The sequence below is a fragment of the Strix aluco genome, chromosome 3 (assembly GCF_031877795.1).
Source record: "Strix aluco isolate bStrAlu1 chromosome 3, bStrAlu1.hap1, whole genome shotgun sequence".
Taxonomy (NCBI): Eukaryota; Metazoa; Chordata; class Aves; order Strigiformes; family Strigidae; genus Strix; species Strix aluco.
In genome coordinates this window covers 15,854,658-15,868,116 of record NC_133933.1, presented here as the reverse complement: position 1 = coordinate 15,868,116, position 13,459 = coordinate 15,854,658, and the positions used below count along the sequence as shown (strand labels likewise).

General features: G+C 46.4%; 1 protein-coding gene across 3 annotated transcripts in view; it reads left to right on the top strand.

Moving 5' to 3' along the window:
- The window catches only part of LOC141920567 (sodium/potassium/calcium exchanger 3), a 282,625-nt gene that overhangs the window by 107,485 nt on the left and 161,681 nt on the right, over positions 1 to 13,459 (top strand). For all 3 annotated transcript variants that reach the window (XM_074817520.1, XM_074817519.1, XM_074817527.1), the window contains one exon: positions 5,514 to 5,588. In XM_074817520.1, the coding sequence (XP_074673621.1) occupies positions 5,523 to 5,588 (66 nt within the window). In that variant the 5' untranslated portion in view covers positions 5,514 to 5,522. The remainder of the gene's footprint in view (positions 1 to 5,513; positions 5,589 to 13,459) is intronic.

Genomic DNA, 13,459 nt, shown 5'->3' with positions numbered 1-13,459 from the left:
GACACGCTTGCTTTAGGAATGCTGCACGATACAGACAGCTTGCTGCTGAGCACATCATGATGTCACAGACTGCTACTCCAAGTAAATTTGGACTCTGTGGGTTCCTTGTTTGGTTGTTTTTTAAAAAAATTTCAATAATGGAGTTTTAGGTGGTTTTGTAATGCAGTCAAAATTGAGGAAAGCCCTATGCTTGGTCACAGTGGTTGCAGTGGTGGCCCTTGGCTGTGCCCACTCAGCTGGGGAAGGAGATCTGCAGGGGGAGCAGCCGGGAATGGTCACCTCTTCCCTTCCCGGCTGTCTTGGGAAGAAGGCAGGGCTGTGGGAATTGTTGGCTCCTACAGCATTTAAGCTTTCTTATGAAGGGCCTCTTGCTTTAGCTCAGTAAAGCAAGTTTTAATCTGGCTATGAAGTCTGGCACAGGAAACTCAAAGGACCGCTGGACAAACATGAAAAATTATCATTTATGTCCTGTAAAAAACAGAACATGTATTTCAAGTAAGATACATAATCTTCTTTGGAGAGATTGCAATACTTCTCTGATGCTTGTTTGTTAGAATCATCATTTTTAAATCAATCATAATACTTAATCTGGTATTTGTAATCCTTTTATGCAGGGCCATTATATTTTTGTAATTTTTTAATGTCCTTCTGGGGAGGAAGAGAGTCTTTTAAGTACGTTGCCTGTTTAACGACTTCCATATCTTTACTTCAGGCTGAACACAACTAAATGATGTTGGGGCTGAGACTTACTTTTTGTGTTCTGTTCATCATGTTGTCCTCTGTTGCCATTACACACGTCACGCTCCAGCTCTGCCTGTAGTACACCTGTGTTCCCCCAACTGCTGCCTTTATCCCCTATGGCTGTTTTCACATGGAACAGGCTTCAGCGAGCGCTGCCCTGCTGCTTTCCTTACCTGTGCTAAACCTGCTGCTCCCATGGTGCCTGTGAGGACAGGCTTGCACGTGTAGAAGGACAAAGCAAGGGGACTCTTTGTTGGATTCTCAAGTTAACTTAGATGGAAGCTGATACCACCTAATCAGCTGCAGAATGTTAAGCTGTGCTGTTTGCATTCTCCACATCTGACATATGGAACAGACTTGCTTGCCCTGATGCTGTCTTCCTCCTTTCCACATAAAATAGCCTGGACTGGTGTCTGGCCTCCATCTTTACAAGTCTGACGACATAAAATTAAATTTTTTGGTTGTGTTCCTGCTGGCCAAAACTCTAAACCTTATTTTGTTTTGTTTGTTTAAAAACCAACCAAACAAAAAAAGCCCCACCAAAAAAGTCCAAACAACTTTCAAGGACGTAACAGTTATTGTCCTCATGTGTTTACTCACCAAGGGTAGTTGCCAGTGTTTTAGTTTGTGAACCAAGCTGTACTCTAGTCAGATACTCCTTAGATTTTGACACTTTATACTGTATTGCACTCAACCCAGTTAAATAAAAGTAGGGGAAGACTTCCAGTCCAAACCCAGATTTGTGACAACAATGAGGTAATTAAAAATAAACCCTCAAGCATATAAGTTAGTGTGGGTTTAGCCTGATCTATTCTACCAGCCTGGTGTTAAAATTTGCTTAAATCACCCACAGTAATCTTACTGACTCCAGCAGGCTTTGGCTCAGTGCTTTCAGCAGGCACAGCAGCATGGCGTTCCCTACTACCTCCAAGAGGATTAGAAAAAGTATAATGGCAGTTTCTTCACATTTGCTTCTCTACTCCTTACTCATTTCGGTCCCGTTTTTACCTTTTCTCTTGTACCTGATCCTACAAATGGATAAGCATGGGTGGACAAAAGTGAGTTCCCTTGTCATCTTTATGGGTTGTGGTTATGCTCTCTAAAAATGAGAACACAGTGAGATTTACCTGACTATGGGTACCGGGACATGGATATGCCTTGCCATTCCAATTGGCACTGGAGACAGTGCAAACCCACACCTCGCATCAAACTCTCAGAAGGATTTTCCTAAGCTTAAACTGATAAACGTCTTGCACCTCATGGCCATCCAGACTGATCGTCTTTTTGGTGAGCACTGCATACAATACAGTAATTTTGTATGATCTGAAAAAACAGGAGGCAAAGACTGTGTGTGTGCACCACGTGTGGAGACAGCTGCTGAAAATGACCTGGTTTGGCTTCTGAGCGTATGCTTTTTTGGCTTGTTGTCTTCTCTCCGTCCCCATTGCCTTGCCCCCCTTCGGGAGAACTTGGCTACCACAACAACAGCAGATTGCAGGAAGCCCAAGCAACCATATGATGCCCTGCGTTCTGTGGCTGTAGATTATGTCAGATATAGAGGATGCGCTCAATTTATAGGGATGATGATGTACAGATTAGTGTTCTTGAAAGGCATTACTGTGTATTTGGGAAGGGAAAATGATGGCATGACCCACTGCAGATTAATATGATTAGCAGATCAAAAAATCCAGGCTGAAGTTGGGCGCACCCACTATCTGTTGTATTTCAATGGGATTTGGCCACGTTTCTGGGGCTGTTTCTGATCCTTTGTCCTATGATATACAATGTCTGTGAGCCATTTGTTTCCTTTATCTCTGTTCATACAGTTATCTGTTGGTATCATGTCAGCAGCTAGTGCTCCCTCTACAAGGTCAAGGTCTCTGCTGCATCCAACAGATTTGTAGACCTGTAATTTTGCTTACATTCATGGTCTTCTGGGCCAATTTGCAGTGTAAGAGTTGGTTAAAGTCTAAGTTACATTTATTCATGTTTATGAGTAGTGACAGAGGAGCACAGAAACTGTCCTAAGTGACAGTCTAGCATTGAAATCTTTAAGATGGTGTCAGAATCATCCATTATGGTGAAATTCCCATCTCTAATCCTGAAAAAAAAATATACTTGAATTGTTTTTGAGCTTGAAAAGTTTTCATGGCTGAATTTTTCACAGAAATTACTGGCTTCTTGCAGCAAAGTTGTAATTAGATTCTAGCAACTTAGCGTCTGGGTTTTTGGGGGAGTTGGGGGATTTAAACCTGTTCCTGGAAAACTAAAACAAGAACAAAAACCCAGAAGTCATTTTTATTGCTGCTTTCCCTCCAGAAAGAAATACTCTGGTCTCCTCGCATCATCCAAGATTCAACAGTAAACTTCAAAGACAAGCAAAACAGAAGGATCTGTTGGTGATGTGGTAATAACTCTGTGCTTTGATAGGATTAAGATACTGTTTTTCTGCAAATATTGGCCACTTCCCTCAGCTCTAGTTATTCACTGGAGCTGCACAACTTGTAAAAATAATTCTGTACTGGTACATGGCAGGTATTACAAAAATGATGGAGCTGTCTTTGAACTTTAAAGTAATTTTGTCTCACGTTGGGAGTGGAAAGACAACGTTGTAATGCCTGTGAGTGATACTGTGAAAAAGAAAGGGATTGATGCGTGCTCACTTGCTTTATTGGACCAGATGCCAAAATTACTTCTCTTTTTGGGCTGTTTGCTTTCAGACACGGTCCTGGTAGCTCTACAGGTGAGAAGCTCTCTTTAAAAAAGAAAGAAAAAGAAATAAAAACCCCAACAACCACACACGTTGGAAACCTAGCAAAATATTATGGAGATGCACATTTCTAGTGTGAGGGGTATTTACATGATCAGGTCAGACAAGGGGTGTAAACTCACGGCAGGACAGGATACAGATGCTGCTGCAGGACTGCGATGCTGTGAGCCAGCCCTCCGGCCATGCTGTGACCATACAGACCTGACGGCGATGCCCAGCTTGCTGTTGTGGTTAACAATCTGTGCTGCTCCAGAGCAGCACTTCTGTCTCTGTCTGTGGTGACCTCATGCCACACAGTGATGTGGGGGGACGTAATTTCCTTCAGTGCGCAGGAGCAGTGAGCCTGCTGCCCTGAGCACAGGCCCCTTCCAGGGTCCCCCCTCTGCCAGAGGTAGCCAGCAAACTCCCAGAGTGGGAATTGGAGAGGGAGAGCTCAGGTTTTCATCTCTCCCGCTTCACCCTGTGCAGCCTTTCACATTCCCTATTTTTGGCCATAGCTGGTTTGTGCACAGCTGCTGCAGTGCAGTTTGTTCCAGGTTTATGCCCTGAGCCTCGCCTCTCTGTCTACATGCCCAAAATTTAAGGATCTCTCTTGTGCGTGCGTGCTTTCACAAGTACATAGCAATAAATAAACCTTTGCCGATACTGTAGTCTGCTGGGATCAAGATCCAGGATGGTAACATAGACTCTGTGGCAGGTTTTTGGTAGCATGTGTAGACAGATTGTTTTCTAGTTCCTATGGGGATGCCAGCTGTAATAGATACGCTGCATACCTGACACCAAAGAGCGCTGCGAGGGATGAGCGCTGGCCTGTCTTGCCGGTCTTCAGAGGTTGCAGTTGTCCTCTCTCCTCTCCACTTCCCCCACTGTGCAGGACACTTGGCTTTAACACTTGGCTACAGCACTCCAGGGGCAGCTCTTCTCTCAGCAGCGTGCCCTCTGGGCAGCGTGGGCAGGGCTACCTTGTTTGCGTGATGCCCTTATTCCTCTGGCTCTCTGTATTTCTGACTGTGTTCCTTTACCACAGGTCTAAGTTTGTGTAAGGGTGGCCTTGGATAAGTCTATGCCAGTAAACTAGAGCGGGCTGGGACACGGGCACAAGCCTGGCTGTGATGGTGTGCTCTGTTAGGTAGCTGGCACGCTTTTCACAGGGTTTTCCCCTATGCCAACAAACATTTTCCTATCCAGTGCCAGGATGTCAGTCAAAGGAAAGGGTAGAGATCCTTCCTTCTGGGCAATATGGAGCAGATTACCCTCCCTGGGGAGGACAGGAGCCAATATGGACCAGGTTACCCTCCTTGGGAAGGACACGAGCCTAATTGCATGGATGTAAGCCATGCTGTGCCTGTCGGGGCAGAGATTAGGCCCTAGCATGTTCTGTTTAATAATACAGAAATGGCTTTCTCTTTAATAATGCAGAAATACAGATGAAATGCTGCTTGCATGAAATTGAAGAGTTGATTTGCTAGGTGTCCTTTCAAGGCTCATGTTCCCCCTTGGGTTTCAGTCATTTGGAAGTTGTTCCTATGTGGAGTTTAGCAAGAATTATCACTGGGACCCCAGATGACACGGCAGGGCACTTCAGTCACAGAAAACAACCTCCTTTCCCCCTTTTCAAAACACTAGTATTTCAAAAATTACTCCTCTAGGGTTTAGATTTTCACAGAATGCAATCATAAAAAGCCTTGTGCTGTGCAACAGGGGGAAAATAGGAAGGCAAAAATATTTAAGTGGGGCTTAGGAATACCCAGAGAATTAAAAAAAAAAAAGTCTTTATGGTGATGATAAAATGTTGGCAGCTTTTGATAGCTTGTAAGAACTTTTGGATAAATACTTAATGATCTTTCTATTAAATCCCACACAACCTCATGAATTCTTCTTGCAAGAGCATTTTATTTTTTTAAAAAGTACATACCAAAACAAACCTAAGATGAGTTGGGACACTGCAGTTCACTCCTGCTTGACAATCTCCAGACTCAACATTTTCTCTTTTCTTTTGCAGGCCGTGTATATGTTTTATGCCTTGGCAATTGTCTGTGATGATTTCTTTGTCCCTTCGTTGGAAAAGATTTGCGAAGTAAGTATTAGAAGATGTTACTTAAGCTTGTGTACTGCTTTAGCAGCAGTTCTCCGTGAGAGCCTCAGAACGTGATGATAGTGTATTTACTATTGTCTTAGAGCATTCTCCATGCTTCTTGTTTAGTTGCTCAACACTGCATGTGTGCATTGGCTCAGCTTCATGTTCTCACTCGCAGGAGATGGGCTGGGAGTCTGCTGGTGGGTAAACTTGGCTGATGCTCCCTCTTCAAACTAGCAGTCACCTCTTGAATAACAATTCCTATATATGCATCGTGCCACTTCTTAAAAATGGAGGCAATTTTTAACATAGTGAAAAACACGTTCTCTAGAGCAGTGATTCCCAAATCAGCCCCATGCTACAGGCTCCCCAGTGGTGCTAGCTGCAGCGTGGGTTTCCAGGTAGTAAGCCCAGCAGATTCTGTTAGCTCATCGTGTGCTCTGCCGCTCACCGCTGCTTTGCTCCCGCCTCTCCAGCTGAGAAACTCTGCCCTTCAGGTAGGATCCAGCTGTCAGAGACTGCGAGGGAGTTGCGACATTGTTCGTTGCCCTTGTGAGGAACAGCACTTTGGTTCAGTCATGGCTTCAGGCATGTCAGTTGGCTCTCTTGGGACTTGGATGATGATAATGTTTTATTTCTTGACTTTTACATGGGGATATTGATCCATGGGGTGTTTCTGAGTTTTATATACCATTAACTTAGAACTTACAAACCTCTCAAGCATCAGGCTGGGAAAACAAAAAATGCACAAGAGAGTTTAAATGTGTTGGTATTTAAAAAGCCAAAACAAAACCAAAAAAGCACCCAGGGGAGGGAGAGATGCCAAGCTCAGCCAGCTGCCTGAGAGCTGGATCCTGCCCCTGTGTGTGGTCCTGTCTCCATGGAACCTGGGAGCTGCACCTGCCTCCTGCTCCCGCTGCCTGGCCAGTGAGAACCTGCACGCTGCTGGTGTGTTCGTGCCAGGGCTTACCAGCTCCCGGTGCAGCCCCTGGCAGGGAATGCTGCCTGGCCAGAGCAGGACTGCCCTGCACAGACCCACGCCAGAGCTGGGTTTGGCTGCTTGGACTTTGGCTAGAAATGAAGTCTTAGTTTAGGTTCAGGATGCTGCAGATGTACAGTGCATTTGCTTCCTGGGGCCTTTCAGCTTTGCTTGTGCAGTGCCCACTACAAGAGTTCACAGGCTGATGGCTCTCCAGGTGCTGCAGCCCTTCATGCTGTGATAGTTGCTGTTGCCTTGTGTTTGTGTGCCTTTCCAGATACGTCTTCAAAAACACTAGGCCCTAACCTTAGCTGATATAAATTAAAACCTCTGGTGATTTGCCACAGTAGAAATCACAGATCTTGTACCTTACCTTCAAAGTCATGAGTTTCATATCTTGCATTGTGATGGTATAAGTTGTAAAGCAGCAGGGACAGCTAGCTCAGCTGTAAAGAAGCTCTTGAACACTTCCAGCAGTTGCAAGGGACTCTGTCCCTCTTTTGCTAAGGTTGCCATACTGAAATTTTAGAAGACGAGTACATTTTAGCCTAAATCAGCTTGGACAGCTACAGGGTGAACACCGACCATGTGCCCAAAGTGACTGTGAGCCCTCTCCGATATCAATCTCAGGCACTAAAATATTTGCAAATAGAAAATACAGTTTGGTCGTGCCAGTTAGACATCTCTCTCAGCTGGAGGAACCACCCACCCATCCGCCTGGCAATAAGTGCCACTCATCAGGGCACAGGCTGTGCCTGGCCCTGGGAGGAGCTGTGAGAGATGATAGAAGTCATTTGGGCTGACAGCTCTGATCGACGTTGTCTCTAAACTAACTTGATGTTTGTAGTTCAGCACCCTGCCATAGAAGCCTTTTTTGCATCATCAAAAAATAGTCCCCAGGAAATACCACTGTTTTGGTGCATAAGTATTCAGGTAAGTGAAGGGTGACAACACAAGGCTGCACTCTCTAGGACTGAATCTAGGAAAAGCCACTGCAAGGTTCAGGGGGAGGGGACCAAAACGTTGATGTGGAAGTGGGGATGGGAGATGCTGGAGATGTAAACATGCTGAGTAAGTTATAATACTTTTCATACAGTCATAGAATGAGTTGGGTTAGAAGGGATCTTAAAGATCCCCATAAGCAGGGACACCTTCCAGTAGACCAGGCTGCTCAAAGCCCCGTCCAACCTGGCCTTGAACACTGCCAGGGAGGGGGCAGCCACAACTTCTCCATGCAACTTGTTCCAGTGTCTCACCAGCCTCACAGTAAAGAATTTCTTCCTTATATCTAATCTAAATCTGTCAGTTTAAAACCATTACCCCTTGTCCTGTCCCTACAATCCTGATAAAATGTCCCTCCCCATCTTTCCTGTAGCCCCCTTTAAGTACTGGAAGGCCGCTATAAGGTCTCGCTGAAGCCTTCTCTTCTCTGGGCTGAACAACCCCAACTCCCTCAGCCTGTCCTCAGAAGGGAGGTGCTCCAGCCCCCTGATCATCTTTGTGGCCTGCTTTGGACCTGCTTGAGCAGGTCCGTGTCCTTCTCATGCTGGGGGCCCCAGAGCTGAACACAGCACTGCAGATGGGGTCTCACGAGAGTGGAGCAGAGGGGCCGGAATCACCTCCCTTGACCTAGTGGCCACACTTCTGATGCAGCCCAGGATACGGTTGGCTTTCTGGGCTGCAAGTGCACATTGCTGGCTCATAGTCAGTTTTCCATCCACTAGTGCCCCCAAGTCCTTCTCCGCAGGGCTGCTCTCAATCCACTCATCACCCAGCCTGTATTTGTGCTTGGGATTGCCTCGACCCATGTGCAGGACCTTGCACTTGGCCTTGTTGAACTTCATGAGGTTTGCATGGGCTCACCTCTCAAGCCTGTCCAGGTCCCTCTGGATGGATCCCTTCCCTCCAGCGTGTTGACCACACCACACAGCTTGGTGTCATGGACAGACTTGCTGAGGGTGCGCTCAATTCCACTGTCCATGTCACCAACAAAGATGTTAAATAGCACTGGTCCCAGCACCGACCCCTGAGGAACGCCACTTGTCACCACTCTCCACGTGGACATTGAGCCATTGACCACAACTATTTCTGACCATCCAGCCAATTCCTTATCCACCGAGTGGATAAGGCCTTTGACACTGTCTCCCACAGCATTCTCCTGGTGAAACTGGCTGCTCGTGGCTTGGATGGGCACACGCTTTGCTGGGTAAAAAACTGGTTGGATGGCTGGGCCCAAAGAGTTCTGGTTAATGCAGTTAAGTCCAGTTGGCAGCCAGTCACGAGTGGTGTCCCCCAGGGCTCGGTTTTGGGGCCACTCCTGTTTAACATCTTTATTGATGATCTAGACGAGGGGATCGAGTGCACCCTCAGTAAGTTTGCAGATGACACCAAGTTGGGTGGGAGTGTTGATCTGCTCGAGGGTAGGGAGGCTCTGCAGAGAGACCTGGACAGGCTGGAGTGATGGGCTAAGGCCAACTGTAGGAGTTTCAATAAGGCCAAATGCCGGGTGCTGCACTTGGGCCACAACAACCCCCAGCAGCGCTACAGGCTTGGGGAGGAGTGGCTGGAGAGCTGCCAGTCAGAGAGGGACCTGCGGGTATTGATTGACAGCTGGCTGAACATGAGCCAGCGGTGTGCCCAGGAGGTCAGGAAAGGCCAATGGCATCCTGGCTTGTATCAGAAATAGCGTGGCCAGCAGGGACAGGGAAGTGATCTTACCCCTGTACTCAGCACTGGTGAGGCTGCACCTCGATGACTGGGTTCAGTTTTGGGACCCTCGCTACAAAAAGGACATTGAATGACTCGAGCGTGTCCAGAGAAGGGCAACGAAGCTGGTGAAGGGTCTGGAGCACATGTCGTACGAGGAGCGGCTGAGGGAACTGGGGTTGTTTAGTTTGGAGAAGAGGAGACTGAGGGGAGACCTCATTGCCCTCTACAACTACCTGAAAGGAGGTTGCAGAGAGCTGGGGATGAGTCTCTTTAATGAAGTAACAAGCGATAGGACAAGAGGTAATGGCCTCAAGTTGCGCCAGGGAAGGTTTAGGCTGGATATTAGGAAGTATTTCTTTTCCAGAACGGGTTGTTAGGCATTGGAATGGGCTGCCCAGGGAGGTGGCGGAGTCCCCATCCCTGGAGATGTTTAAGAGTTGGGCTGATATAGCGCTGACGGATCTGGTGTAGTTGAGAACGGTTAGTGTTAGGTTAATGGTTGGACTGGATGATCTTCAACGTCTTTTTCCAACTTTGATGATTCTGTGATTCTGTGAGTGGTCCATCCGTCAAATCCATGTCTCTCCAATTTAGGACAAGGATGTTGTGTTGTACAGTGTCAAATACTTTGCACAAATCCAGGTAGATGATGTCAGTTGCTGTTCGCTTATCCACCAATGCTGTAACCCTGTTGTAGAAGGCCACCAAAATTGTCAGGCATGATTTGCCTTTAGTGAAGCCATGTTGGCTGTCACTTATCTCCTCCTTATTTTCCATATGCTCTGGCAGAGTTTTCAGGAGAATCCACCCCATGATCTTGCCAGGCACAGAGGTGAGGCTGACTGGCCTGTAGTTCCCCGGGTCCTCTTTATTTACATTTTTTAAAATGGCTGTGTTTCCCCTTTTCCAGTCAGTGGGAACTTCACCAGATTGCCACAGCTTCTCAAATATGATGGGTAGTGGCTTAGACACTTCATCCACCAGTTCCCTCAGGACCTGCAGATGCATCTCATCAGGTCCCATGGACTTGTGCACCTTCAGGTTCCTTAGATGGTCTTGAACTTGATCTTCTCCAGCAGCGAACAGTTCTCCCTTCTCCCAGTCCCTGCCTTTGCCTTCTGCATCTTGGGCAATGTGGCTGGAGCCCTTGCCAGTGAAGACTGAGGCAAAAAAGTCATTGAGTACCTCCACCTTCTCCATATTCCAGGTAACAGGTCTCCTGTAACCTTCTGGAGAGGGCCCACATTTTCCCTAGTCTTCCTTTCATCACCTACCTCCAGAAGCTTTTCTTGTTGTCCTTGACATCCCTGGCCAGATTTCATTCTATTAGGGCTTTGGCCTTCCTAACCTGATCCCTGGCTGCTTGGACACTTTCTCTGTATCCCTCCCAGGCTACCTGTCCTTGCTTCCACCCTCTGCAGGCTTCCTTTTTATGTTTGAGCTTGTTCAGGAGCTCCTTGTTGATCCATGCAGGCGTTCTTACATTAGTTCTTCTTTGTCGGGATGCCTTGCTCCTGAGCTTGGAGGAGGTGATCCTTGAATATTAACCAGCTTTCTCGGGCTCCTCTTCCCTCCAGGGCTTTATCCCGTGCTACTCTAACAAGCAGATCCCTGAAGAGCCCAAAGTCTGCTCTCCTGAAGTCCAGGGTAGAGAGCTTGCTGTGCGCCCTCTTTGCTGCCCTAAGAATCTTGAACTTCACGGTCACTGCAGCCAAGGCTGCCCTTGAGCTTCACACTCCCCACCAGCCCTTCCTTGTTGGTGAGAACAAGGTCCAACATAGCACCTCTCCTCGTTGGCTCCTCTATCACTTGGAGAAGGAAGTTATCATCAAGGCATTCCAGGAACCCCCTGGATGCACTGCTGTGTTGTCTCTCCAACAGATATCGGGGTGATTGTAGTCACCCATGAGGACCAGGGCTTGTGAACATCAGGCTACTCCTATCTGTCTATAGAAGGCCTCATCTGCTCAGTCTTCCTGGTCGGGTGACCTGTAGCAGACCCCCACTGTAATGTCTCCTGTCCCTGCCTTCCTTCTCCTGAGCAAGGGAATCCTGCTGGGAAACATGGGTCTAGGCAGCTGGCTCAGGCTACTGTAGATGAATAAAACCTGAGCTGTGAGTAAGTAGTATCCAGGACAGGCTTGTATTTTGAGGTGCCGTCAGTATGCACGAGGACAGGCCTGCCACCCAAAGGGATGCAGGTGGAGCCAGGATATTGAGGAAGATTATTATTTCTCTTGACTGAGCACTCGTTAAATCCTATCTACAAGTGTATTTTGATTACTGTCTTTGCTGATGGCACAGAGGTCTGATCTGGGTCTGTGGAGCGCTAGCTCCTGTTACAGCTCCACCATGACCTTCCTGAGTGACCTCAGACAAGCTCCATCGCTTCTCCACACCTCTGTTTCCTGCACTGGTCAGTAGAAAACTGGTCAGTAGAAATGTTGGTCCTCGGCTGTATTTACAAATTATGGTAGGAAACACCATGCACAGTGTTCATGGTTTCTAACTTTACTGGTGGTAAACTTAGTTATAAACAAGAGGCTCACAGACTGGAGAAGTCACGCTCCTTTTACTGTCATTAGCTTTTGACAGGTGCAGGATCTGTGCATCTTTCTGTCTGCTCTGGAAGGTTGATTATAGAGGTAAAAGTCTCAGAATTATGGTGCCATTTGTTCTTCTGACAAATTCTCAGATGTCTGTGCAAACCCAAACACATCTGATGTCTAAAAACCAAACACCCTACATGTGTGATTTTAACATAGTATTTACAAGCCCCTGGGTCCTAGAAGGCCACTTTCACTTGACTAGATCTTTGCTTTTTGGTTCTTGTCTTCTCAGTAGTACATAACAACTCCTCACGTGCTTTAATGGTTCTGAGCTGTTGTGTTACCCAACACCACCAATAAAACAAGTTGATAATAAGTTTTACTCAGTTGTGTGTGAAAGAGAAAACTTAGCAACAGAACATTAGATCTAGCGTACTTGTATTGAGAAGTTACTGTCCAGAAGAAAGATACTGTGTCATCGGAGATAATCAAAATGCATCATAAATGGATCAGATTTTTACTGTTCTTGTTGCTCCTACTTGATTCTCTCTAAAAAAAGTTTTTTCTAACCCCATAGGTGGCCTTTGGGAGCATTCAAGTCCTTTTATTTATTTTATGCATAATTAAGCAGTTTTGTAATTACATGATAGCAAAAGAACTACCCATTCCTGTTTCCTGATCCAACTACTTTTGGTTTTCTCAGTCCAGAATGGCTTGTCTTCAAAACATCCAGCTTTTCGTGGTTTGTCCTTGATGTTAGCACTTAAGAATGCATGGGAAAAGGCTCGAGTCACTTCGCAAAGGCCTCTGCAGCTTTTGGTATCTACTCTTGACTATTTTCCTAGGCACTGCAATCCACTCTTGACTATTTTTCTAGGAAAGGGAAGCTTTTGTCACTGCCTGATGACAGCAAGTGCTCACACCAACCAATACTTTCCTCACATAAAGACCCCATGAAATGAGTAGGTTGACTTGGAGAGCCAGGGCTGCTTTGTGAGGAACAAGATCACCTGAGTCCTCCTCCACACCTGATGAGACAAGACCTGGGATGTTTTCAAGGGTGTTCACTTGTTAACTCACAAAAAGTAATCACGAGAGAGAGGGAGGGGGGAGAGAGTCCCTTGACAGGAACTTGCATCTGAGAGGTTGTAATGCAGTACATTTATTGCGCTTTGCATGCAAACGACCGTAAATGGGAATGACTTGCTCCTGACCTAAGGTCTACCATCAGTAATCTGACTACCACCTACTGTCATATCCAGCACAAAAGAATTCAGACCTCCTGCCTGAAGGCTTTTGTGGTCTTGGAGATCAGCCAGTAGTTATTATACAGTTGCTCACAGTTTAGATGCGCTAATTCTAAAATAAATGCCCTTTTCTGGCTTAGCGTCATCTAGTTTGGAAAGTGGTTGTTGAGTTAGACCAACAAGGCATTTGTGCTCCCAAATGTGTGTGTTGAGATGAGAATTTGTTCCAGAACACTTGTCATGGTAGACATTCACATTCTGTCTTAGTTCAGATGTACTTACAATAAAGCCCTGATTTTAATTTGTTTTCTAAAACAGTTTGTACTTGCGTTTTCCCAGCTACTCTCTGTTATTGGTGTTAGAGTGTTTACATGGCGCAACTAATGT